A 26249-nucleotide genomic window follows, 5' to 3' on the forward strand; every position below is an offset into this window, starting at 1 on the left:
GCTCATGCCTGCAATCCAGCACTTTGGGAGTCCGATGCAGGATTGCTTGAGCCCAGAAGTCCGAGACCAGCTGGGACAACATAGTGAAACCCCATTTCTACAAAAATAGAAAAGATTAGCCATGCGTGATGGCATGCTCCTGTGGTCCCAGCTACTTGGGAAGCTGAGGCGGGAGGATCAATTTAGCCCTGGAGGTTGAGGCTACAATGAGCCGTGTTTGTGCCACTGCTCTCTAGCCTGTGTGAGAGTGAGACCCTGTCTCTATTAAAAAATAAAATAAAAAGTTGTTTTTAAAAAGAAATAACAATGAGTAGAAATTTAGGAGTCTTTATTTCTATTCTTGCATTGTCCTAATCTCAGTGACCCTGACTATATTACTTAATTCTGATTTCAGTTTAGGGATTGAATTAGAATAGCAACATTCACTATTTTATATAATGACTTGGGGAGAGAATTAAGCCAGCTTTGCACTACTTCCTTTAAATAAAGTCTCATGTACAAGATTGATAGGCTAAAAAGATGAAAAAGGAACTGCTCTGACTGAAGTGTTTGTGAGGTGGGAGAGGGCTTTGTAGTGTTGTCTGCCTTCATTCCCCAGAATAGTCCCAGGACATCTCTGGTGAATTTCTAAATGTGAATACCTTTAATCTACATGAACTTGGAAGTTTTTTTCTGTCTCTGAAATTTTTTGAAGCAATCGTGATACTGTGAAATCTCTACATTTCTTTTACAAAATAGCAGTAATGGTAGAAATGTTTATGGGTATGTATTAGTAGATGATGTTTAATCTCAAATGTGTTAAATACCATGGGCTGAGAGAGAGAGAGAGTGAGTGTGCATGTGCGTGTGCCTGTGTGTGTGTGTGTGTGTGTGTGTGTGTGTGTGGCTGATTTGGGCCTACTGCTGCAAATCTCTTTTTTCTTATTGTAGTAAATATACATAACATAAAATTTTTATCTTAACCATTTCAAGTATACAGTTCATTGGCATTATATTCACATTGTTGTGCATCTGTCACCATCATCCATTGTCTAGAACTTTTTTATCTTCTCAAATTGAACTTTTGTACCCATTAAGTGATAACTTCCTATACTCACATCCTTCCAGCCCTTTCACCTACCATTCTACTTTCTGTCTCTATGAATCTACTTTAGGTACCTCTTATAAGTGGAATTATAACAATATTTATTTTGTATCTAGCTTATCTCATTCAAAATAATGTCTTCAAAGTTTGTTCCTATTGTGCAATGTATCTTTCTACACGCTTCTTTTTAAGGGAGAATAAATATTATTTTATTGTTATATGTATGCAGCGTTTTGTTTAGCCATTCATCTATTGTTGGACATTTGGGTTGCTTCTACCTTTTCGCTCTAGTAAATAATGATGCTGTGTTTGGGATAATCTTTAAAGGTTAGATCATTATATTTCTCAAAATTACAGTTCAGGGATATTCAGTCTTTAGTCCCACATTCTACCTCAGAGTACCTGAGGATGTGGTACACTTCCTTAAATCAGCAATTTACTGGAGAAGTAATTCTCTGCAGAGGTGGCAGTGGTAATAGGAGTGATATAACTGATTCTCTTCGTGGGCCTGTACCCCTTGAGATTCACATTCCCTTGAAGCTGGATGTTTATAGCTGAGATGGTGAATGCTAATTCTGGAATATATATTTGCATAGATTAATGATTCATGCTGTTGAGTTGTGCGCATTTGGTGTTATAAATCATTTTTATTCTTGAATCAGAGACTGAGGCAGACACTAGAAGATAGCCCTGGTTTTTTAACTCACAGTACTCCCAAGTGCTGCTCCTTGAAGATGCATGTGACTTCTTAGCTGTTGATGAGTGTTCCAACCATTTCTAATCAGGCATTTGTGTTTTTGAGTTCTGATTTTGTTTAGAATATTATGAGGCCTTTTGTCTTTGTAGTATGTATGTTTTTGGAAACTTTTATCATTTAGCAAATTTGCTATATAAAGGTAACATTTTTTCGGTGTTTTTTTTTTTAAAAATTATCTACAACTATATTAGTTCTTGAGCAAATTTGTGCCCCCCAGCATTAATTGCCACACTTATGGTTCACCGTGAATCTTCTGTGAACATAAGTAAATATATCAGTTAATCACTCAGTTCTCCCCCTTTCCCCTCTTTTTTGTTGATATAGCTACCCATCCATACTCTCGCTCTTAACTGCAGTGGTTGCATTTGAGGCCTGCTTCACACTGCTGTTCACATTGTTTTGCGAAGGTCTGATTCTGATTCTCTGTTTCTGGGATTTCATCTTTTTGTTTTATTTTTCCCATTTCCACTCTACCAAAATGAGAGTAGAGATATATTCTTATCTCAGGAAGACTTAGAGTATATACTCTGCCAGAATATTTCCAAAATACTGGGTCTTTCTGTGCCTGGAAATGCCTTTTTGTTTTTTGAGACAGGGTCTTGTGCTGTTGCCCTGGCTGGGAGTGAGTGGTGCTATCATAGCTCACTGCAGTCTTGAACAACTGGACTCAAGCGATTCCCCTACCTTACCCTCTTGAGCCGCTGGCACAACAGTTATATGCCACCATGCCTGGCTCATTGTTAAATATTTTTGTAGAGATCAGGGTCTTGCTCTGTTGCTCAGGATGGTCTCAAACTCAAGCTATCCTCCTGCCTCGGCCTCCCAAACTGCCTGGCCTTGAAAATGTCTTCAAATAATTAACCCTCATAATAGATTAGTAGCTTTATTGGGTATAGAATTCTGGGTTAGAAATTTTTTTACAGAATTATGTTTGTATTTCACAGCGTTTTCTATTTTACATGGTTACTTTAAAAGGTTAGATGTGATTTTGATTCCTGAACCTTGGTATGTGACCTTTTTTTCCTTTTGTGATTTATTGTGGGGATTTTTCTTTTTCCCCAGTGTCTGAAATCTCACTATATTTGCATTCTTCATCCCCCTCCCCTCCCCTCTTCCCTTTTCCCAGTCTTTTCCCTCCTCCTCTTACCTTTCTTTTTCCTTCTAGTTTGCTCTCAGTTGACTGTTTCAATCTAGAAACCACTCTTTCATTCTAGGAAAGACAGTTTTTTATTCTGTTATTCATCTGGGATGTCTGTTCTTCTTACGTTGATGTACTGATTCAGTGAAATCCCATCAGACTTTTAAAATACATATAATGTGACATTTTGATTCCAAAATATGTGTGAAAATGCAGAGTACCTAGAATAGCCAAAAACAATTTTGTAAAACACTAAGTTGGAAGACTTAAACTACCTGATTTCAAGTACAGCTTACAAGCTACAGTAATTTAAACTTGGTGGAAGGATATTAAGGATAAACAAATAGAACAATGGAATATAGTAGAAAGTCCAGTAGACAGATGAACATGTATAGTCAATTTATTTTTGACTATGGTGCTTTTACAGTTCAGTGGGAAAAGGGATAGGCTTTTCATGGTGATGGAACAAACTGGAAAAAGGTTTGAAAGGATAAATCTTAATTTCTACTTCACACCACATGCAAAAATTACCTCAAGATGGATCATAGACCTAAAAGTAAAAGCAAAATCTCTATAAAGCTTCTAAAAGAAAATATTCAAAATATATTTATCTCACATAGGCAGAAATTTCTTTGATAAGACAAACGACTAAAAAAAAAAATTGGATTTTATCAAAATTAAAAATTTCTGTTCATCAAAAGTTTTTTAAGAAAATAAATAGGCAAGACCAGGCGTGATGGCTCATGCCTGTAATTTGGGGAGGCTAAGGTAGGCAAGTGACTTGAGGTCAGGAGTTTGAGACCAGCCTGACCAACAGGGTGAAACCACGTCTCTTAGCTTGGAGTGGTGGCTCATGCCTGTAATCCCAGCTACTTGGGAGGCTGAGGTGGAAGAATAACTTGAACCCAGAAGGCAGAGGTTGCAGTAGCTGAGATTGCACCACTGCACTCCAGCCTGGACGACAAGAATGAAAAAACAACAACAAGAAAAAAAAAAAGGCAAATCACATACTAGAAGAAAACATTCACAATGTATACATTTGACAAAGGAGTTTTGTATGTGTAAGGAACGACAACTCAAAACAACCCACTTTACTTTTTTGTTTTTGAGACAGAATCTTGCTCTGTCACCAAAGCTGGAGTGCATCATAGCTTGCTGTAATGTTGAACTCGTGGGTTCCAGTGATTCTCCCACCTGAGCCTCCGGAGTAGCTGGGACTACAGGCACATTCCATCAACCCTGCCTCATTAAAAAAATTTGTTTTGTAGAGATGGGATCTTGCTATGTTGCACAGCTGGGTTTTGAACTCTCCTTAAGTGATCCTCCTGCCTTGGCCTCCCAAAGTGCTGGGATTACAGATATTGAGCCGCTGGGGCCAGCCCAAAGAACCCAATTTAAAAAATGGTTTAAAGACTCTGATAGACACTTCACAAGAAGGTATTGGAATGGATGATAAGTATGCGAGAAACATCCATAAGGACATTAGTAATCAGAGAAATGCAGACTAAAACAGAAGGTGATAACCACTACATCTCCACCTGAAGTAGAATTTAAAAGACCAGGCAATATCTTGGCAAATCATGGTGTGAGCAGAATTCCCCAATATTGTTGAGGAAGTAGAAAATGGTACAACCACTTTAGAAAACTGTTTGCTAGGTGTTTTATAAAATGAAACAAGCACTTGCCTCATGACCCAGCCGTTTTACTTCTTGTTATTTACCGAAAATGAAAATAACCTCAAATATTTTTAAGTGAATGTTCATAGAAACTTTATTTGTAATAGCCTCCGAAATCGAAGCCCAGTGTTCAATAATGGAAAAATGAATAAACAAAATATGGTATATTATTCAATAAAATACTCTTCCTCAGTAAAGTGGAGAAAATACTAATACCTGCAGCCATATTGATGAATCTCTAAAAATGCTGAGCAGAAGAAGCCAGACACAAAAGAGAACACACTGATTCTATCTCTATGAAATCTAGAGTAGGCAGAAAGCATCTGTGGTGATTGAAATCAGAGCAATGCTTGCCTCTGGAGGAGATTGACAAGAATGGCATTAAGGAATCAGGAAATTTTCTGGGGTGATGGAATGTTCTCTATCTTGCTATATTTTGTGAGATAGAAAGCTGTTGGCATTTGTCAAAGCACATTGAACCATGTATGCTTATGATTTGTGCATCTCACTGTATGTAAATGATGCCTCAATTTTAAAAGCAATGCAGAACGATAACAATTATATATATACATATATTATTATTATTATTTATTATTTGAGATGGAGTCTTGCTCTGTCACCCAGGTTGGAGTGCAGTGATGTGATCTCAGCTCACTACAACCTCTGCCTCCTAGGTTCAAGTGATTCTCCTGCCTCAGCCTCCTGAGTAGCTGAGATTATAGGTGCCCACCGCTACGCCTGGCTAATTTTTTGTATTTTTTTTTTTAATTTTTTATTGGATTTTAGGTTTTGGGGTACATGAGCAGAGCATAAATTTTTTGTATTTTTAGTAGAGGCAGGGTTTCACTGTGTCACCCAGGATGGTCTTGATCTCCTGACCTTGTGATTTGCCAGCCTTGGCCTCCCAAATTGCTAGGATTAAAGGAATGAGCCACTATGCCTGGCCAGTAACAATAAAAATTATACTGATAGATTTTTTTTTTCCCTCTCACTGAACAGTATTTATGGTTTTCTGTCCTTGTCCTCAAAGCATCTGTATATTTCAACAATTGAGATGACTCGATAAATATATGAACACTGTGCTTTTATTGAATTCAGCTTTTATGCCTGTGGAACAATATTGTGATAAATTTTATTTCTGCCCATTTGGTTTCCCTTTTTGTGATGTTTGTGAAAGAACCCTAGAGTGAATATCTGTTGTGCCACATCAGGTATGGTGTACCCTAAGTAGTTAAAGTGCCCTGAAAGGTGTGTGGAAACTTGTTTTTAGTGTGCTTTAAACATTTACTATTGTTTTTTTTTTCTTTTTTTAATACAGAAAAAGTATAAATAAGAAAGCCAAAATGGCCCATTATCTTACCATCCAGGTAGTTCATGTTACTTTTTAAAAAATCAGTAGTACTTGCTTCTGGTAAGATAATTCAGTTGTTGCAGAAAGTTATAAAACAAAAAATAAACTTCATGCCCTTAATATTTATCTCCAGAGATAAATGTTATAAACCCTATTTATATAATAGGGTTAATAGAGATAACACTATTAAATGTAATATGCTCTGCAGAAAAGCTTATTATAGATCAGAGTATATAATAATTTATATAAATCTTTAAAGAATACACACAATAGCAGTTTTATTCTGTACTTTTTGTAGCTTGATTTTTTTCACTTAGTAACTTAGTACATCTTGAAAATATTTCTGAATTAACACACAGCCTTTTCTTTTTTTCCTCCTCCTCCTCCTCCTTTCTTCATTCTTCTTTCTCCTTCCTTTTTCTTTTAGAGACGGTCTCACTGTGTTGCCCAGGCTGAAGTGCAGTGGTGTGATCTCAGCTCACCACAATCTCTACCTCCTGGGTTCACGTGATTCTTGTGCCTCAGCCTCTCAAGAAACTGGGTTATAGGTATGCACTACCACACCTGGCTAATTTTTGTATTTTTTGGTGGAGGTGGGGTTTTACCATGTTGGCCAGGCTGGTCTTGAACTCCTGTCCCAAGTGATCCACCCACCTAGGCCTCCCAAAGTGCATAGGGGTGAGCCACTGTGCCCCAACCACGTACTCTGTTCTTAGTTATATAGTATTTATTACATTGTATAGGTGTATTCTATATTTAACTAGTTTCTTAGTAATTACTATTTAGATTATTTTCATTGTTTAATTAAAAACAATGTTTTAACAACTTTGTGCTGGTGAAACATATTTTTAAAAATTAACCAGTGTTTAACTGTTCATAGATTGGTAATGAGACTGGAAGTAGCTGTGTTTTCTCAACCTTGTTACTACTGAGATTCTAGTCTGGAAAATTCTTTGTTGTGGGAGGTTGTTGTCCTGTGCATGGTAGGATGTTTACTGGCATCCCACTAGGTATCAGTAACACCTGCCCCTTACTAGCTATGACAGCTAAAAATGTCTTCAGACATTACCAAATAACCCTTGGGGTGCAGATTTGCTCCTCCTTAGGACCACTGGTACAGAGAGCACTGCAGGTTTACATAGATGAGTCTTTTTCCTGACAGAGGAGCTGCAGAGGTCAGATGTAAGAGGTGTATTCCTTATCTTGGGGTTTGAATGGATGCCAGAAAGGGGAATTTGGGAAATGGGTATAGGGATATCTCATACAGTCCAGGGAGAACATCAGAGCTTTCGGAGCAACTCATAGTTGCCAGAAACCAAAGCAATCCAGTTTGTGTTCTTTCATACATTTAGCAAATGTTTGTTGAATGTCTACCATCTGCTAGTTACTATGGTGTGAGTATGGATATTTCATTTTGAAAAAAGAGATGTGATTGTTACTTCATGAAGATTGAGATGTAGAGGTAGACATAGACGTGTGTGTGTGTGTATAATGTTATAGTCACCTATATGCTATTAAAGGAAAAGAACCAGGTGCTAGGAGAGAAATACAGGCCTAATTTAGAATGAGTGTGGTGAAAAAGTAGTCAATGAAGGTTTCTAAACCTGAGTGAGTTTTACTAGATTTTGGGGGAGGGATTGATAGTGTTCCAAGTGGAAGGAATAGCATGTAATTGACATTGCCAAAGTGGGAAATATTCAACTTGCCGCGAAATGGAAGGAATGACAGTTTGCATGGAGGATGACTGAGTGGGAAAGGTAAAGTGGCTTTAAATTAAGGTGTAGAGATAGTTAGGTATGGAGAGATGGGCCATGTAATATAGGGAGGGCCTTGTAGATAAAGAGCTGGATGACATCCAAAGTGCAGTGGGGAGCTATGGAAAGGTTATAAGCAGGTGAGTGATTTACAGTCTCAACTGATTATTTACAGGCTAAAGTAATTATTCTGGCTGCCATGTAGAGTATGTGTTGGAAGCAGGTAAGAATAGAATTAGGGAGACTGATAAAGTTATGGTAATACAGCTAAAACATAGTGGTCACCTGTAATGGCTTTAATAATAAATTGATGACAGTAGAGGTAAAGAGACTGTGAAGAGATTTTGGAGATAAGTAATAAATATTGGTAATAATTTGAATGTAGGAGGTGACAAGGAGGAAGGTGTTCATAGTGACTTGTAGAATTCTGGTTTGAATTAATGGGTTCAGTTACTATTACTGTAATGGAGACAACTGGATATGGAGCATCTATAGATAGGGGTCATAAAAGGGCGAGAGTTGATACGTTAAGTTTGAGGTGTCACATATTTTATTAGAGATATCAAAACATACATACATATAGTGTGTGTGTGTATATATGTATGTATATGTATTCTATGTGTGCTGTGCTTATGTGTGTATGTCTCATACTCTGGTGTTGAAAATATGAGTCTAGTGCCAGAGGTGAAGTTGTAGATTGGAGGTAAAAAGTTGAGAATTGCTGGCATATAGTTGATAGGGTTGCCTAGAAAGAGAGTGAGAATGTATTTTGATGAGAATATTTGGTCCAGGGCTAAGTCCTGAGGAAATCTAACATTTAGAGGTTGGATAGAAGAGGAGGGACAGGCAAAAATTAAAAGATGCTGGAGAATTAGAAAGCAAGCTGGTAGTGCGTGATATTATAGAAATCTAGCATTGTTTTAAAGTGCAGGTGGGAAGGAATTTTGGTTGGCTGTGTCTAATGTTCTGAGAATACTAGTAAAGCTACCTTGTTGGTAAAAACAACAAGTTTTTAGAGTATGTAAATATCCTGAGACACACTCTAAATTGCTCTTAATTTCTTACATATTTGGGAAGAGGTTTTAGCTGCCACTGGAAATTGGGTCCTAAACAGGGAAAGGATCTTATGAAAACATGTAACCTATAGATTTAGGGCAGCTTTTTTTTTTTTTTTTTTTTTTTTTTTACCTTTTCTTGAAGAAGCACAGCCCAGAAAAACTGTTCTAATGGTAAACTTTGAGTACAGCTGACGCAGGATCAGGTCTTAGGAAACAAGTCAATAGCAGCACAATGCAAACATGAATGCTTGTCTTGTCCTCTTTAATATTTCTCTTTTCCGTGCTGATAAAACATTTCTTTGTGTTTTATAAATCAGTACTGCTTCAGAATACTGCAGACTTATCTAATTTGTCTAATACATCCTGTTCACTAAATGTCAATATCAGAATTTGAAATTTTCTGTTTATAATGTTTGAGCCATTCTTCTGGACATTTCATTTTTCAGTTTTTCCTTTTGCCTCATCTTAGATTACAGCAAAAATACTCATTTGTTAGTAGTGCCAGAAAGCAGGCAGTTTCCATGGTAACTGACAGACCGAGTTTACTGTGGAAATTTCCGGAATTAACAGAGCTGCATTGCAGAAGGATGCATAAAGCAGTATTCATCTAGAGATCGTAACAGTATGGACACAGAAGAAGAGTTGCAGTGGTGTACAGGGTATGTGTTACCTTTATTTTCCTGTCTGAGGAAGATTAGTCATTTATATATATATATGCTGAGGAGAGAGCAAAACAGCTTGGGGCATTTTAGTATGTGCTGGCTTGGTAGAGTCAAAGTTGCTTAGGAAAAAGAAGGAAAAAATGATTTGGGAAAGAAGGTATGTTTGATAGCATTGGGAAGAAATCAGGATCAGATGATTGAGGTAGAAGGATGTGATAGTGAAATAAGAGGAGAAAACATACTTCAAACTAATTTAAATAATAAAAGATTCTTACGGATAGCAGTTCTAGACACAAGAAGATATTTATGTATTGAAGGAAAATAGTAGACATTGGAAAGTTTGAGGAATCAAGTTCTCATGTCCAGGAAGAAGAAATCTGTTAAGATAATTAGCTATTACTTCGTGAAAGATAGGTAGGTATGAGAGATGCCCAAGACGTTAAACAAGGTTTGCTGCCATCTTAGTGTACTTACCTAAGTGATGAGAGAATCCTAGAAGGGTTTCTGCCCCTAATTCCACTCCCTGTTGATTGGTGGGGGATTTTCAAAAATTCTAAAATGTGTCTTGAGATTAAATTCTGGGAACAAAACTACAGAATTTGGGAACATAATTGAAGGTACTTATCATATACATCATAATTATAAATTTAAAAGAAAAAGGATATAGAAAATATGATTTAGATTATTTAAATGATAGATGCAGTTTAGATTGCTAGATACCATTTAGGTATCATTTATATCATGTAGTCAGTTAACTAGAGCTCATCAGCCAAATCCATCCTGTTTGCTTGTTTTTTTAAGTAAAGTTTTATTGGAATATAGCCACACCCATCTGGCTGCAGAGTTTCAACAGAGACTCATGGCCCACAAAGCCTAACATATTTGCTGTCTGGTTCTTTACAGAAAAAGTTTGTGACTTGTGATTTAGATGGTATACTGGATTTTTCAAGGCTGCTGTGAGATTACCATGAACTTAGTGGCTTAAAACAACAGAAAGTATTCTCTCTCAGTTCTAGAGACCAGAAATCTGAGATCAAGGTGTTGAGAGGGTCATGCTTCTCTCTAAGATTCTAGGGAGGATCCTTCTTTTCTTCCTGTTTCTGGTACTGCTGCCCTTCCTTGACTTGTGGCAGCATAACTGTAATCTCTACAGCCTTCTTCCTTGTGTCTGTCTTGTGTGTCTCTGTCTTCTCGTTTTCTTTGTTTGGTCTCTTATAAGGACAGTTATTTTATTTAGGGCCCACCTAATCCAGGATCTCTTTTTTGAGATACTTAAATTGATCTGTAAAGATAAGGTTACTTTCTGAGATTCTGGATGGACATTCTCTTTTGTGTGTGATGGGTGGTATATAGTTCTCCCTACTACAGATGGTATTGAAGAACTGAGTTATGGCTTCTTAAGTCACATTGTTTATTAAGGATAGCCAGTTCTTGTTTCCTTTGACCTGCTGGAGAAGATATTAAACTCATGTTTCAAAGGCAAGGTGATCAAAGCATAGTTGAAATTATAGAAGATAGCCTCTGTGACACAAATATAAGCAGCAGAGTAAAGGGAGTATTAGAAAATCGACAGGAAACTAACAATGACCAGTGCCTGATGCTTTGTATTATTCTCCTCTTGTGTCTTCATATCTTTCTCCCTTAAGTCCCACCTCCAAAAAACAACAAAATGAATTTGAAATTTTAATGAATAAGTTGGCACAAAAACAAAAATCACAGTTTTGAGGGATGAGACTCATGGCTAAATTATGGCACTGGGAAATATATATATATATGATTCAAAAGAAGTAGGGTTAATAAGCAAGTGGAGGAGTGGCAGTGTGGTAAGTACACACCAATGTATAGACCAGTGAACCTGAAACTTGACTTTTGTTGACAGGGTACAAGCTATTAGCCTAGGTAGGAGAGGTCTGTGATATTTTCTTTCCTTTTATCATATGGGCATATTTGTAAACGATAATAACAGTGATAATATCTATCTTTGCATTCTCCAGAAGTCTCTTTTAGCATATTTGGGTATATTCTGAAATGTTTAAAAAATGATGAATTTACATGGTGAAGAATCAAATAGTAGGCAAGGGATTCCAATGTAGATGCTGGAACTGCAGAGAAAACTCACCTAATATTGCCTATATCTCATGTGCATGCTTTGAAATGAAGCTTCTGATACAGACTTTATGGAGGGGATGATCATCAGAGGAATTAAACAGAAATGGTTAATCCAAATTAGGGATCACTAAGAGTAAGTAAGCGGTACCAAACTAGCCTAATATACTTTTTGAAAGTGTTACTAGGACTGTGCATCAGGAGTTTGGCACAGACTATGTGTATCTTAGAGATTTCAACATTCTTAGGTACAGAGGAGGAACATGAAGCCCAATCCAGTATTTTCAAGAAGTTTCGTAGAAGGACAAAGCTGAAGTCTGCATTTTCTTTCTAATCAAATTCTGTTAGTCTGTGACCATGTATATTCTGAACGCCGAATTGAGACTTTGGGAAGCCATGGGAATGAAAGTTTTCTTATTTTCTTCCTTTAACAAAACATTGAATTGAATCGTATGCTTAAGCCTAAATAGCTTCATAGAAAGATTCAAATTCCCTTAAATCCAACTACAGTTAGACTTTAACTTTTAATTTTTCTGTTAATATCATGAGTATGTGATAAAAATATCCAAAGGAAATAACATGAAATCAGGTTTAAAGCATAGATTGGTATTAAATTATGCTGGTTGATCATAGTTCATATGTACAGGCTAAAAATTTAAGGAGTGTAAGATACTCATAAATACCCTAGATTTCAAGTCTTCATATCATGTAAATACACATGTTCCTAAATGTGTCTATACATAAAGTTTATTTCTATAAAATTGTTTTTCTTTTCTCATTGACATGTTTAAATAAATGTCTCAAAAACAATAAAAGTAAGTTTGAGAATGTTTAATAATTAGGTGTTCAAAACACAACTCACATAGTATTAAGAATTAGCTAACAGATGACAAATGAAAAGTAGCTAAGACTCCTGGTTCTTAATTGCTTCAGAAACTAAATTTCTGACTTCATAAAAGCAATTTGAAGTTTGTAGTACAAACTGATATTATGAGTAGCAGTGTCCTGCTAAAACATTTATTAAGAAACAAAGATGAAAATATGAAACATTGAAAATTAAGGTGACTTAACTCCCTATTGGATCTAATAATAGATACTAATAGTAACACAGCCAGATTAAGGAAAATTTTTACCCAAGGTTTGTTTTATAGCAGAGACTTCATACCATCCCTTTTCATGCTCCTTCCTCTTCCTGTCCACACTGGTAACTACCAGAAAAAAACTGGGGAGGGATGGGAAGAGGGAGGAGAAATGGAGGCTGACAAATTTTATCCGGGAAGTGTGGTCATTATGAGTAAGGTGTTCTAGGTGGAAGTAGAGAAGGATTGTAGTAACAGTATAGTGCTGCCCAGTATAGATTTAGGATTGTATTTTTATATTGCTGTTGTCAGTTCAGAATACAGTATTAGAGACAAAGGCAATTTAAGAGAGGCAAATTTACCATGGGAGCAGTGAGTGCTCTAATTGGTAATATACTAAAGCCTTAGATATTTCAAATCTGCCTTTGAACCATAGGCATGTAATGGGCAAATCCCTATCAAACAAATAGAGTGCGGCCCAAGGATGATCTTTTTCTTTCTCTCCTTGTCTCAGCAGTTTTATTGAGGTATAATTGGCATAGAATAAACTGTACATATTTAAAGTGTGTGTAATTTGCTAGGTTTTGATGTGTACATTTGTGATGCCATTACCATAGTCAATTTAACATATCCATCATTCCTAGAATTTCTTCCTTCTCATTGTTTTTATGTTTAGGCATTTGATTTCGTTTTTATTTTCTAGTTTCCGTATCTATATTTAACATACTTTATCCATCCTTTGGTTTTTTAAAAATATGGAATATGTGTTTTATTGTCTTTGTCTACTCATTCTAATACTTCTGGGTCAGTTTCAATTGGTTGATGTTTTCTCTTCATTACGGGTCATGTTTTTCTGCTTTTTTGTATACTGTAGTAATTTTGGATTGCATGCCGGAGGTTATATTGTGATGGCTGATTTTGTATTTTCATAAATGTTTTTGAGTTTTGTTCTTTAGTTAAGTTACTTGGAGGTACTTTGATTCTTTCAGGTCTTGCTTTTTAGCTTTGACAGATGTAATTACTCTAGAGCTAGTTTTGCCTTGCTAGTAAGGTAAACTCTTTCTAAGTACTTGATTGAATTCCAATTAGGAAGTTTTCCACTCCAATGGATAAGAATAGGAGCTGCCTTGTATGAGCCTGGGTTTCATTCCCTCTTAATCCTTGTAGGTGGCTCCTTGTTCAGGCTTGTGTAGGTTCCTCACAAGCATGCACTGATCAGGGAGGGCCCTCTGCATATCTGTGGGTTCTCTTTCTGTGTAACTGTCTCTTCTCCTGCACTCTGACTTGTGAACTCTAGCTGCCTTTGGTTTCCCCAGATTCCCAGATCTTTGTTCTCAACATAAGGGTACTGCCAGGGTCTGCCTGGATCCCCCTCCCTGTATCACAGTTGGTGAACTCTTCAAGCTGTAAGTGGGGACAGTTGTAGGGCTTCACCTTACGTATTTCCCATTTTTCAGGGTCTGCTGCCTTTTGTTTCTGGAGGACTTCCAGTGTCTTCCAGATTGCCTCATACATTCTGTTTTTTTCAGTTATTTTAGGTATAAGGGTAAGTCTGTCTCCTGATACTTCATAGTAGGACAAGTGGAGGTGCCACATGTGAGATGGGAACAGGAATTGTGGAACTAGGGAATAATATCTTGATGACATTGAAAAAGAGCATCCCCAAATAAGATATTTTGCACGATTCAAAATAGTTTTTTTACAATAGTGACTGACATTCTTAATACAGTGAAAGAAGTCATGCCATTTATAAAAATGGATTGGAAAATCTCGAGAAGAGAACAGATTGGATGGATAGGCAACAAGATTATAGAAAAGGGTGACAGATGAGGAAAAGACATAGCTAGGGACTTGAAAATGCAGTGGTAGAGTAAATCCCTTTTGCATGCAGTTGTGAATATGAATGATACTGCATGACAGCAAAAGAAAAGAATGTGAAGGCAATTATTGATTTGACAGCATACAAATTACTGAATTTTTTCTAAGATAAATCTGATATAAAAATACAATTTCTCTACATTGTACTTTTAATAAGGCCTGTATTATATGAATTCATGCCCCATATTAACTATCTATAATCTTGCATGTTTTGCCAAAGTTGGGACCATTCATATTTCACTTTTTTGAATGTCTGTTACATCCATGGCAGTTTTTCTGGGTGGTGTGTGTTTTCTCTAGAATATGGAACTGCTAGGTCTCTGGGAACCAAGAATTATTAGATGTGGAATAGTAAGGCTTTGAAATCAGGGACACCAGAGTTAAGGATTTTTTTTGTGTGTGTATGTTAACAATCAAATTGTATTGCTTTGTTCAGGTGGTGTTTTTTGCAGGGTACTGTGGTATGGACTAGAAAACTTGGAATGATTCATGAAGAAAACCTTGGAGTGACATTTGAAGGATGATAGGAAAGTCATTCTGAGGCAGGATGCTTTGCTGAATTGTTTTTAACCAGGGTATCAAGCATCAGGAATGAGTTCAGGTTAAAATTCACAGAGGAACGGGAACACCTTAGATGCTCTTCACATTCAGAGAAACTTCTCTAGTAATGAAGTATAGAAATGACCCCCTGAAAGTATAGTCTTAGAGTTACGGATTCTATTTAAGGAAATACTTTTGGCCTGTTGTCTGGAACTGCTCTGTGAATTGGAAGATAGCATCATTGGTCCCCAGCCACTAAATGCTAATTGCACTTCCCAGTGATTGTGATGACCAAACTGCTGCTGCTGATGGAGGTGTCCGGGCATTACCTCCTTTGAGAATTACTGGGAAATAAAATAATGCTAGGGGCTGTATTAATTAAAAGCAAGTTCGTTTGCATGTAAACAACAGGGATAGGAACAAATAGTAGATTTTCCATAGATAAGTCTGGAGATAGGAAGACTAGGGTTGGTTTTTGGATTTTATGTTACTTTCTGCTCCATCATTCTTACATTACTTCAGTTCTACAGGGCATTGCGGGTGACTGGAGCTCTAGTCATTACCTTCATTCCAGGCAACAAGAAGGAGATTGGAGGAAAAAGTCTTTTTTTCTTCTACCGAGTTAGCTCTTTTTTTATATAAAATTTTTTTTTTTTTTGAGACAGAGTCTCACTCTGTCACCCACACTGGAGTGTGATGGTGCGATCTTGGCTCACTGCAACCTCCGCCTCCCAGGTTCAAGCGATTCTCCTGCCTCAGCCTCCTGAGTAGCTGGGATTACAGGCCCATGCCACCGCGCCCAGCTAATTTTTATATTTTTAGTAGAGACGAGGTTTCAACATCTTGGCTAGGCTGGTCTCGAACTCCTGACCTTGTGATCCACCTGCCTCGGCCTCCCAAAGTGCTGGGATTATAGGCGTGAGCCACTGTACCCGGCGAGTTAGCTCTTTTTAAGTGCTCTGTTTCTATTTTCCAACTCTAACTGCAAGGAATGTTCGTAACTTAGATGGGGCTGCAAAATACCACACGCTAGGTAGCTTAAACAACATAATTTATTTCTCACAATTCCAGAGGCTAGAGAGTCCAAGATTAAGGTGCTGGCCAGGTAGGTTTTAACCTGAGGCTTCCTCCCTTGGTTTACAGGTGGCCATCTCTCACTGTGAGCTCAAATGATGTCTTGTGCATATAAGAAGAGAGTGAGCTCTGTAGTCTCTCTTCTTATAAGGATACTAATCCCATTGGATTAGGGCCCCACCCTTCATTAACCTTCACTGAACCTTCCTTATCTTCTTATAGGCCCTGTCTTCAGTACAGTCACATTTGGGGTTAGGGCCTTAACATGTGGATTTTGAGAGGGAACTCAGTTCAGTTTATAGAAGTTGGGAAATGCAGCCTTTTAGCTGGGTGTATTACTGCCTCAAATAAAAGAGGATTCTGTTAGGGAGGATGAAGAGGAGATTGGCTGTTGGGTAACAGCTGATAGTTACTGCTACAGTGGCTGTTGGCTGAGTTTCCCAGGTTGGTAATGAGGACCTTGGGGTTAGAACCCTATCGAGTGTTCACTGGAGGCAGGTAAGGGTGATCTGTATAAAATAATGCACAGAAAATTAGAAAGGGAAAGATCAGGGGTATTTAGTAATTATTATTTTTGAAATACGTAGGTATATATATTTATGGAGTACATGAGATGTTTTGATATAAGCATGAAACGCATAATAATCACATTGTGGGAAATTGGATATCTATCCCCTCGAGCACTTATCCTTTGTGTTATGAACAATTATATTAGGAATTATTTTTGGTAAAATATAATCCCCATTCTCAAGAAAGTGATATCCCAAGGAAAAGTCAGGGAATATTTTTTATTCTTTAAGAGAATAATTATAGGCAAATATATATCAACAAATAAGGGCAACTTTGCATCTTTATTGGTTTTTATTTTTCACCAGTCTTCTGATTGGGTGCGTTTTCTGCTGTTTATGTTCTTTCTTTTCTAGGCCTCTTATGTAGTTTAGGACAGAAATTGATTGACTACAGAGTTTAATGGTAAGGTTCTGGTCCAGTTCATGGATCTAGTTGGTCCACCGCTGTATCTGTGTATAGTCCCTTCTGTGGAAGTACTGGCTTCTGTGGTTGTAGCAACTATTAAAGCAATTGCTGTGAAATAGACTCAGTTTTACTGGAAAGATTGCTGGCCCAGTATAAAGATGACTGTATGAACATGCCTTGGTGATGTCGTAACTGTGGCATGTTTTTCTGTGGTTTTTACAGCACTTTTTCTTTCTAAATGAGAAACTTGGAACTCTGGGTAGGAATCACATTCTGCTGTTTTAACAGTTTTACTGAGATATTCTGCAATTTACACAGATTCTGCAATTTACACATTTAAAGTGTATAGTTCAGTTGCTTTTAGTATATTTACAGAATTTCGCATCTGACACTTTATTCAATTTTTGGCTATTAGCCCAATAGATACCCTGTATCACTTAGCTTTCAACCTATTCATTTTCAAAAAGTAAAAAAGGACTTTATCCAGAAACTATACAAAAAGCTATAGTGAGCTAAGCTATTAGTAGAGATATTCCATAATACTAAAATTTGATCTTTAAAGTAATAGAGATGATATTGTAACTATTTTCATTCTGTAATTTCTACGTAGTAATGAAATATCTTTCATTTCAGTACTCAAGAATGCTAGCAATGAGTATTATATAGCAGTGTAGTCATGAGAGTCATTATCTCATGTTTACTATATTCTCTAGGTTAGAAGCAAGTCACAGGTCCCACTCACACTCAGAGAAAAGTACTTACACAAAAATATGAACTCTAAGAAGGTGGGGATCACGAGGACTTCCTGGAGCCTGTCTGCCACAGCCCTTAAATTAGTGAACACTTAAAAAAATTTGCTTTTGATTTATAAGTAACTTTAACTTTTTTTTTCAGCTTCCCTCAGTGGAAGATTGGTACTGTGTGTTTTACCAGTGATTAAAATGTGCCATTGAGATGGTATTTACTTGCCAAAGATTATAGAACAATAATCATTATACATGGAACTTTTCCTCATATTATTTTTTAGGCTTACTCTGTCTACTTCATGAAAATGATTACCAAGAAAAGTTTTCTATTTTTGCCTAGATATGATTTTCATCTTAAAAGATCAGTTCTGGCTTCATCCTCACCTAAATGGTCACTTATGCCACTGATTTCTGGGCTTCTTGTGACTATGGGTGCTAGAGTATTGAATAATATGGGTGAAAGGATTTTGAACTGAAAAGCACTTGTATGAATGAAAGCTGGAGTTATGACCTAGTATGATTTGAAAGTCTGCTATTTGTAACACTGATTTAGTAAATTGTTATTTAGACTGAATGTATGAATCTTTGAAGTGTAACTTTGGACCTTAATATTAGTACATATGATTATTCTCGGGGTGGGGATGTGGATTTTAAAGTGCTAAGTTTTTTGGGAACCTTAAAAGTTGCTACAGAAAACCATTCTACTAATTGGAGAAAACATTCCTAAATTTTGGAATAAGAAAAATAAATGACCAAGCACATAACTTTCCTTGTTTGTATCATGGGATCAGAATTTAAAAGAGATACTGATCATTTAGTATGAAACTGAAAAATATAGTTAATATTTAATGAAATTTTTTTCATTAAGTGTATGGTTGATAGAGTTTGTTCCTACACATTGGGGTTTGGTGTGTGTGTGTGTGAGAGAGAGAGAGAGAGAGAGAGCAAGAGCGAGAAACACATTGATTTTACATTTTTCATTGGATTTACTATTTTACAAAGCATGGTTAGAAGCTAATACTTTGATCTCCAGGTTGAGATTTTGGAGATGATTTTTTATTTAATGGAAATATGTAATGAGTGAGCTCTTTTGTCTACGAGCCAATCATTTTTCATCCCATTGCGTTATTGAACAAGGGCTGAAAATTTTAATTTTGAATAGCACATGGCAGTTTTCCTCTTAGAGCCAGCTGGCTATTCAGTTAACTGTTCCCCCACCTCAACATGGTTTAAAGAACAGGACAGTATACTAAGGCACTATCTAAACATTACTGGAATCATCTGGGGGGGTCTTTAAAAATACTGTTTTCAGACTCTTGTCCCTGGATAATTCAGCTTTAATTGTTATGGAATGATACCTGGGCATTGAGATGTTTAAAATCTCCCCCAGGTGATTGTAAGGGCCACCAAACTTTGGGAATAGTTTTACTAACTGAAGATTGAGGCACTGGAATAATGAATGTTGGGTAAGATACGATAAGAGCTTTTTTGCAGTGATGTTTGCAGCTCTTGGGATTCTTACTTGATAATGCTGTTTGACCAAGTTTAAATAAGATCTTATATTTAAAAATAAAAACTGATCTGCAGAATTAATCAATAAATGGGAATTTTAAAAAATCTTCTTGGGAATTTGTTTTTATGAATCCCATTGATGGTATATCTGTTGACTCCCTAAGTCTAGATCATTCTCAATCCAGTGTGTAAACAACCAGGATGACACAAACAAAAAACTTCAAAAACCTGGAGGTCAGATTATTTTAGTAATTTAGAAAACATTTTCCCCACACATTAATCAGTACTAAAAGAAAAAAGTTAAAACCTATTTAAAATGTGGAAAAATTGCTTCCCAATATTTTAACAGAGAGAGACTGAGAACACACAGCATTGAGTCATCAGGAAAACTGAAGATCTCCCCTGAACAACACTGGGATTTCACTGCAGAGGACTTGAAAGACCTTGGAGAAATTGGACGAGGAGCTTATGGTTCTGTCAACAAAATGGTCCACAAACCAAGTGGGCAAATAATGGCAGTTAAAGTAGGTGATGCCATGATTATTTTTGGTACTTTAATCCATTAGGTGAAATTTCATGGTGCAGTAATACCACTATTGTTCTGTTCCTACTTTTGTGGTAAATGTGGGTGTTTAAAAAATTGTTTCTCCAACTCCTTTGAGGGTGTTTTCTGTAGAGGTTGTCTTATTGGTGGCACATTTTCTCTTTGGAAACATGAGTGTGTGAAGTGTGCATGTTTATTGCATTTTTGGCATGATGCATTAACATGTTTTAAACTTCAGGCCCTTCTACTGCCAAGGTGAGTTCAGGCTGGGCGGCTGCACCCCTGGGAGCAGGGCAGTGCTGCACTGAGCCAGGCGGGAGCTGGAAGAAGAGGCAGCACACTGGGTTGGGCAAGGTGCGGGGCTAGGGCTAACAGCAGTCTTACTGAAGGTTTCCTGGAAACCATGCACATGCTGTTGCCACTAACCTCAACCTTACTCGGTCCTGACCGGCTCGGCTTCTGTTTGTTTATTTCATCTCTACTCAGTACTGCCCTGTTCCCTGGTTTTAAAGTTGTACTGAAATGCATACCTTGTGATAATGTCACATTTTGTCCTTATTGTGAGTGTCATGCCACTTAATATATTCATCAAAAAAAATGGCCAGAAAGGGAGATTTGATTCACAGATAATACCTGGCAAGTTTATGCTGGTATCTGTTATGAACTGGTGGTTTCCATCTGATTCCTAGTGGTTTCATGTAATTGTAATTTATTTATTTGTTTGTTTAGATGTTTAATCAATCTTTGCTGTATGTAAGCTATTTCAGGAAAATCAGCAAAAGGGGAAACAACTTATAAAAACAAAGGAAAAAAAAGCTAGCTGTGGCCACACCCTCACTGAGCTTTAAATTCCTATGGGAACAAATAATGTTTCAGTTTACAGGAATTGAGAATGGGTTTACATATAGTTTAAGCTAATCATCTTCCTATTAGTGTCCTGTTTTGAGAGTTTGTCAGAGTAGCTTGATGAGAGTCCTTAGTTTTTTCTTGACATTTGAGAATGAATTTATATCATATTAAAATAAAGTACTTTCTGTATAGAAGTTTGTTGTGAGCCAAACTTACTGTAACCAGTTTAGTTTCCTTCATTGTTGAGCTTTTCTTTTTGCTGGGTCAAATGAAAGTAATGTTAAATTAGTGGTGGGGAAAAGCTTTATGATTCTCTCTGTGGTTTTTTTCTTTTTTATTGCATTTTAGGTTTTGGGGCACATGTGAAGAACATGCAAGATAGTTGCATAGGTACACACATGGCAGTGTGGTTTGCTGCCTTCCTCCCCTTGACCTATATCTGGCATTTCTCTCCATGCTATCTCTCCCCAACTCACCACCCCCCAACCCCCGCTATCCCTCCCCTGTTCCCCGCAACAGACCCCAGTGTGTTCTCTGTGGGTTCTTAACATTGTTTTTGGCTGCAATTTTTTAATGCGGTGAGAGCTGTAGACTTTTCATAGGCAGATGTATATATATATACAACATTTTACATATAAACCATAGACCTCTAAAGACACACAGGTTAAGAACTCTTCATTATGTGTTAAAATAAAATGTTCTCTTGGAATATGAAGTGATTTCTGTATTCCTGTTTTGTGCCACTGCAGTGTAAGTGGAAAGAGTCATTTATTTAGACCCCTGGATGAGATTGTGTTGTTCTTATGTGCTATCTGTGTGTGACATCCAGTTTTAGTTGGCTAGATCTTAAGGGAAAGGTTTCCTGTATAGTTAAAGTTGTAAACTTTTCTTTCAGTTATTAAGGAAAGTTTTAAAAAATTATTTCCTGCTTTTTTCAGTTTGTGTTATGTGTGCTTCAACTTTGTTGATGAACATTATAAACTGTCTTAGTAATATGGATTGATTTTAGCCATTGTTAAAAAGGTCATTAAGGTAAGGAACATACTTCATTTTGACATTTAAAAGTTTTCCCAGTGATTAATTTGATAACATTTTGAGTTGTATAATGCTCAAGTTTTGAAGGAATTCAAGAATGAAAATAGGAAATTGTTGTCCACCATTCATAATTTGACCTTATCAATGGCTACAGTTCCAGTTGGGATGCTATTAAAAATCCCAGCTGAACTTGAAGAACTTTCAAGGTAGTCATGAGATCTCCAAACTGGTTGCTGTCTCATTTGTACCTATCACATGGTACTCTCTAGCTTTCTTTACCATCTTGAATTCTTGAACAAGCATAGCAGTTGGGGATGGGAGAAGATGGCAGTACCGCACATCAATGAACGTATAGCTGAGGAATACCTTTGGATTCCATGACTTTATTAATACTGGAAGTAAAAGTGTTTTTGCATTAATATGCATTCACATTTGATACCAATTGGTGACTGATGTATGCCATCTCTGAATTAAAAAATGTATTTCTTGTTGGTTTCTTCAAAGAAACATAGTCTTTGATCACACTTGAGAGAGTTTGTTCATTCCTTACCTAGGTACGTTGGCCGGGTTGACAGGCACAAATATACAGAATCAGTGTATGACTAAGGAGAAGTTTATTTGAGAGTTTATAGTTAAAGGAACCATGAGACTGTGGTTCACATGGCTGATGGCTTTCCATTGCTGTTGATGAAATGAGAAACACAGTTGAAGTAATACTGTGCTACCATCTTAATATGCATTTTGGGAATAAAGAAGGATTGCTTTATTAGATGTTAAGCTGGAAATAATCCTTAAGATTTATTTGCAATAATTGTAGAAAAGGGAGCTGTGGTATTAGCTTGATTTTTTTTTTCTTTGCATTATTCCTCATTTTTAGTTTTGAAGAAGTCCTTCCCCAAATTTATTTTGCCACATACAAGAAGTATTTGAAAAAGGTGACTTCTTAGTAACCGGAAATAATTACCGCAAAAACTTAATCTAAAAATCAGTTATAGTATAATCAGATTTATACTGGTGAGGTAACATTGTAAGAGTTATACTTAAAACAATTTTTTGATCTTTGGTTAGAGGACAGTCTCCCAAGCTGTCAGTGAGTTTCCGTGTTGGGACCTAAGATATGAACATTTTTTACCCTTTAGTTTTAATTGCACATACCTGGGGAATGGGTCTTGGTCTCCTGTGAGTGAGAGTCATTTTGTATACTTGTGCCTGAATGACTAGTCTTAGGGCTGCCTAGGGCAAAGCCATTGTTGCCTCTGGGGTTTCTTAAAGCTCAGGGAGGACAACCTTCAATACTTACTGGGTATTTACTTTTGACTGTGATCAATATTTTTTACAAATAACATTTATTTAGTGTTGTATTTTGCACGGTGGTGGTAACCACTGAATGAAAACATTAGACGTGAATACTCACCATCCTCTGCGTAAAGTAGGTGTCTGCTCAGCTCTCCGGCAGGGTTAAATGTAGTGGGGTAAAGCCCAGAGTTCAGAGCAAATGTTTGAAGATGCAATTTGGATTAGGTTTCTGAGCTAGGGTTAGAGAAATTCAGATCTGGGAGAAACACCCAGCATCATTAATCAGAATCACAATGATGCCACAGAAAATCTAGGGACACAGGAGAAAAGAAAAAGAGTAAATGAAATATTACAGTTTAAAGCATGGACTTATAAGCTCAGATGGCTGACAGAGGGAAGAATGACTGTCTGTAAGCCTCCAATACTTGGCAGTATGTTCTCCACCTGACCCTGTGTGCAGTATAAAAAATGCTGCACGCCTAGAGTACCAACTTTCCTGCTGTTTTCTAGCAGACTCATGTCCAGATTGACTTCTTGAAGGTATGCATGCCCTTTTCATGTTTGTATGGTATGTGTGAGAAACCAAAGAAATATGGAAAATTAAGAGTGAAAATGAGAGGGAATATAAGGGAATGAAGTTCCTGTCACTAAGGCGGAATCTGAATTGTTGTGTGAAGGGTTAATGCTGTAATAAAGCTGTCATCTCATTGAAGAACTGAATAATATTGAACAGGTAGGTAGGAATAAGAAGGTGTCATGCTAAATTTGTCACTGTTGATCATTACGATGACTTTTCAGTCTTCTGCTTGATAAATTATCTGGGTTAATCAGGAAAAACAGATCTGTTGTTTGAGGGTAGTTGCATAGGCCAGGCTGAGTTAGCAATGTGACCTGGTATGCAAGAATTTCAAGTGTTTTCTTTCTGTTGGTGATCAGCCTAATGTGTCTTGTTCTTTTACACCTCATCTCTACTCTTTCAGCCCAACTATTTTATTGATTTGAATCTTGATGATCCTGCCCTGTTAACCTGATTTTGATTCCTGCATTCCTGCCTCTCCTTGTTATTTGGATTTTGACTTCAGTGTCCTTGACCTGGAATTGAGACACAGCCTAATCCTGATGCTTGATAGGAAGGAATAGAGCCCTCTGCTGACAGTATCAACAGCCCACAGCTCAGCAGTTCCCTGAGCAGAATGGAACTTTAATCTGCTGGTTGGGTAGGCCTTGCTGGTGTAGATAGTATGGCAAATATGGAAGTTAGGTATCAGAAAAGTATGGCTTGGCTTGTTTTCCTGCCACTGGAGAGACTATGCCACTTCTGTCAAAAGTTCAATTACCGAATGATTTCAGTGAAGATTATGATGATAAATAATGATTTGAGGAGGTTCATTTTAGTGTTTAAACATTGGTCTTGCATGTTCCGAAAGCACTAGAATGATTTTGGGGGGCTTCAAATTGGAAAAGTTCCTTTTCGATGGCACAGAATGCTTTGTGAGGCCGTTTTATTCACTTCTAACAGGCCAAAGTGATCATATTTGATTATCCAAATCACCTGCAGGATGCAGATGTCCAGGCTCTTTTCTTTAGAATTGAGACTGGAGTCTAATATCTTACACTGTTGTTTGGTCAGATTATGTGACTTAATTAAGGCATCTGTGATTGACTGAACCATGTTCTTTTGTGCTTCTTAATGTTGCTTAAAAGCTGTGATGTTCATATGAAAAGTGTAAGCAGAGCATTTCCCATAGTGGGCACGTTCCAGGGATGTGGCAGGGCTGTCCTCCAGTCAGCCTTGGTTTTGAACTCAGCTACCTTGTGTAGATGGGGTTGGAACTCCCAGTATTCACGTGTGTTTCTTTTGCTGTCACTTCAAGTTAGTGTTTTTCAGACTGTGAGTTTGTTCCACTAACAGAATTGTATGTGCAACCCAAGAAATAACCAAACTTAGTATTGTTCGGGGTTATGTGAGGGTGGGAAGTGGAGACTCTGCCTACAGCCGTATTGGAAGTCCTTGGCACACTAGCTCTGAGGAAGTAATAGAGGTACACAATTAAGACAGTTTGGAAGTGGTTGCTCTAGGTGAATTTTAGTCAGGCATTATGTATTTTTTAACATTCTAGAGACCTGGTTTCTGAAATCTTCTACTGTCACTTGGTTAATGAATTTTGACTTTGGACTAAATCCCAGCTTATATAGTTATTTGGAGAAAAATCTGGTTTTATTTTTTTTTTTCGACAGTTTCACTCCATCACCCAGGCTGGAGTGCAGTGGCACTGTCTTAGCTCACTGCAACCTCTGCTTCTTGGATTCAAGTGATTCTCCTGCCCCAGCCTCCCAAGTAGCTGGGACTAAAGGCACACATCACCATGCCTATCTAAATTTTGTATTATTAGTAGAGGCAGGGTTTTGCCATCTTGGCTAGGCTGGTCTTGAACTTTTGACCTCAGGTTACCTGCCCGCCTCAGCCTCCCAAAGTGCTGGGAACAGATGTGAGCCACCGTGCCGAGCCAAAAACCTGTCTTAACACACTTCGCTCTGCATGGGTGTCATTTGAACCAGTATTTGATATATTTCCTGCATATTTTCTATCATTCTTTGTCATTTTATAGCCATGCCTCTGAAATTTGTTGTTATATCAGATTTCTGCTGTTATCTTACTTTATGTCATAAGTACTGAAATGATGATCTGTCATTTATGGTCTTTAGACCCTTAAAATTTTCAGTGCTAAGATTGACATTGTTTCTTTAAGTGTGGATGATGTAGTTAGTAAAGAGGAAGAAGATGATACCACTTGTACCAAGGCATGTCAAACTTGTTCCATTAACTTTGTCCTCAGGGCAGTACTTCCCATGGCATAATATAACATGTGCTTTTGGAACTGATCTCCCAAGTGCTCTGATAATACATAGCAGAAGGTAATGTAAAAGGAATTAAGTGGATCTCAGTATCCCCAGTGAGCAGAATGGGGTATTACTATTAATTAATTAATTAATTAATGAGGCTAAGATACAACTGGGAGTTTATTAAGTTGATTTTAAAAGACTTGGATAATTTTTGCAATTATTAATTCACATTCTTCCACATTCCAGGAATGTAGCAGAACTGTGCAAAACCATATGTGCTTTCATAATTTA

At 37.2% G+C, this 26249-nt stretch overlaps 1 protein-coding gene across 4 annotated transcripts in view; it reads left to right on the top strand.

Moving 5' to 3' along the window:
• The window catches only part of MAP2K4 (mitogen-activated protein kinase kinase 4), a 124673-nt gene that overhangs the window by 40490 nt on the left and 57934 nt on the right, over positions 1–26249 (top strand). For 3 of the 4 annotated variants that reach the window (XM_008996498.5, XM_002747899.7, XM_078373063.1), the window contains one exon: positions 19740–19914. In XM_008996498.5, the coding sequence (XP_008994746.1) occupies positions 19740–19914 (175 nt within the window). Of the gene's footprint in view, positions 1–9386; positions 9478–19739; positions 19915–26249 lie in introns of those variants that run through there. The other variant, XM_008996499.5, reaches the window with a different exon arrangement.

The sequence above is a fragment of the Callithrix jacchus genome, chromosome 5 (genome assembly GCF_049354715.1).
Source record: "Callithrix jacchus isolate 240 chromosome 5, calJac240_pri, whole genome shotgun sequence".
In the NCBI taxonomy this organism is placed as follows: Eukaryota; Metazoa; Chordata; class Mammalia; order Primates; family Cebidae; genus Callithrix; species Callithrix jacchus.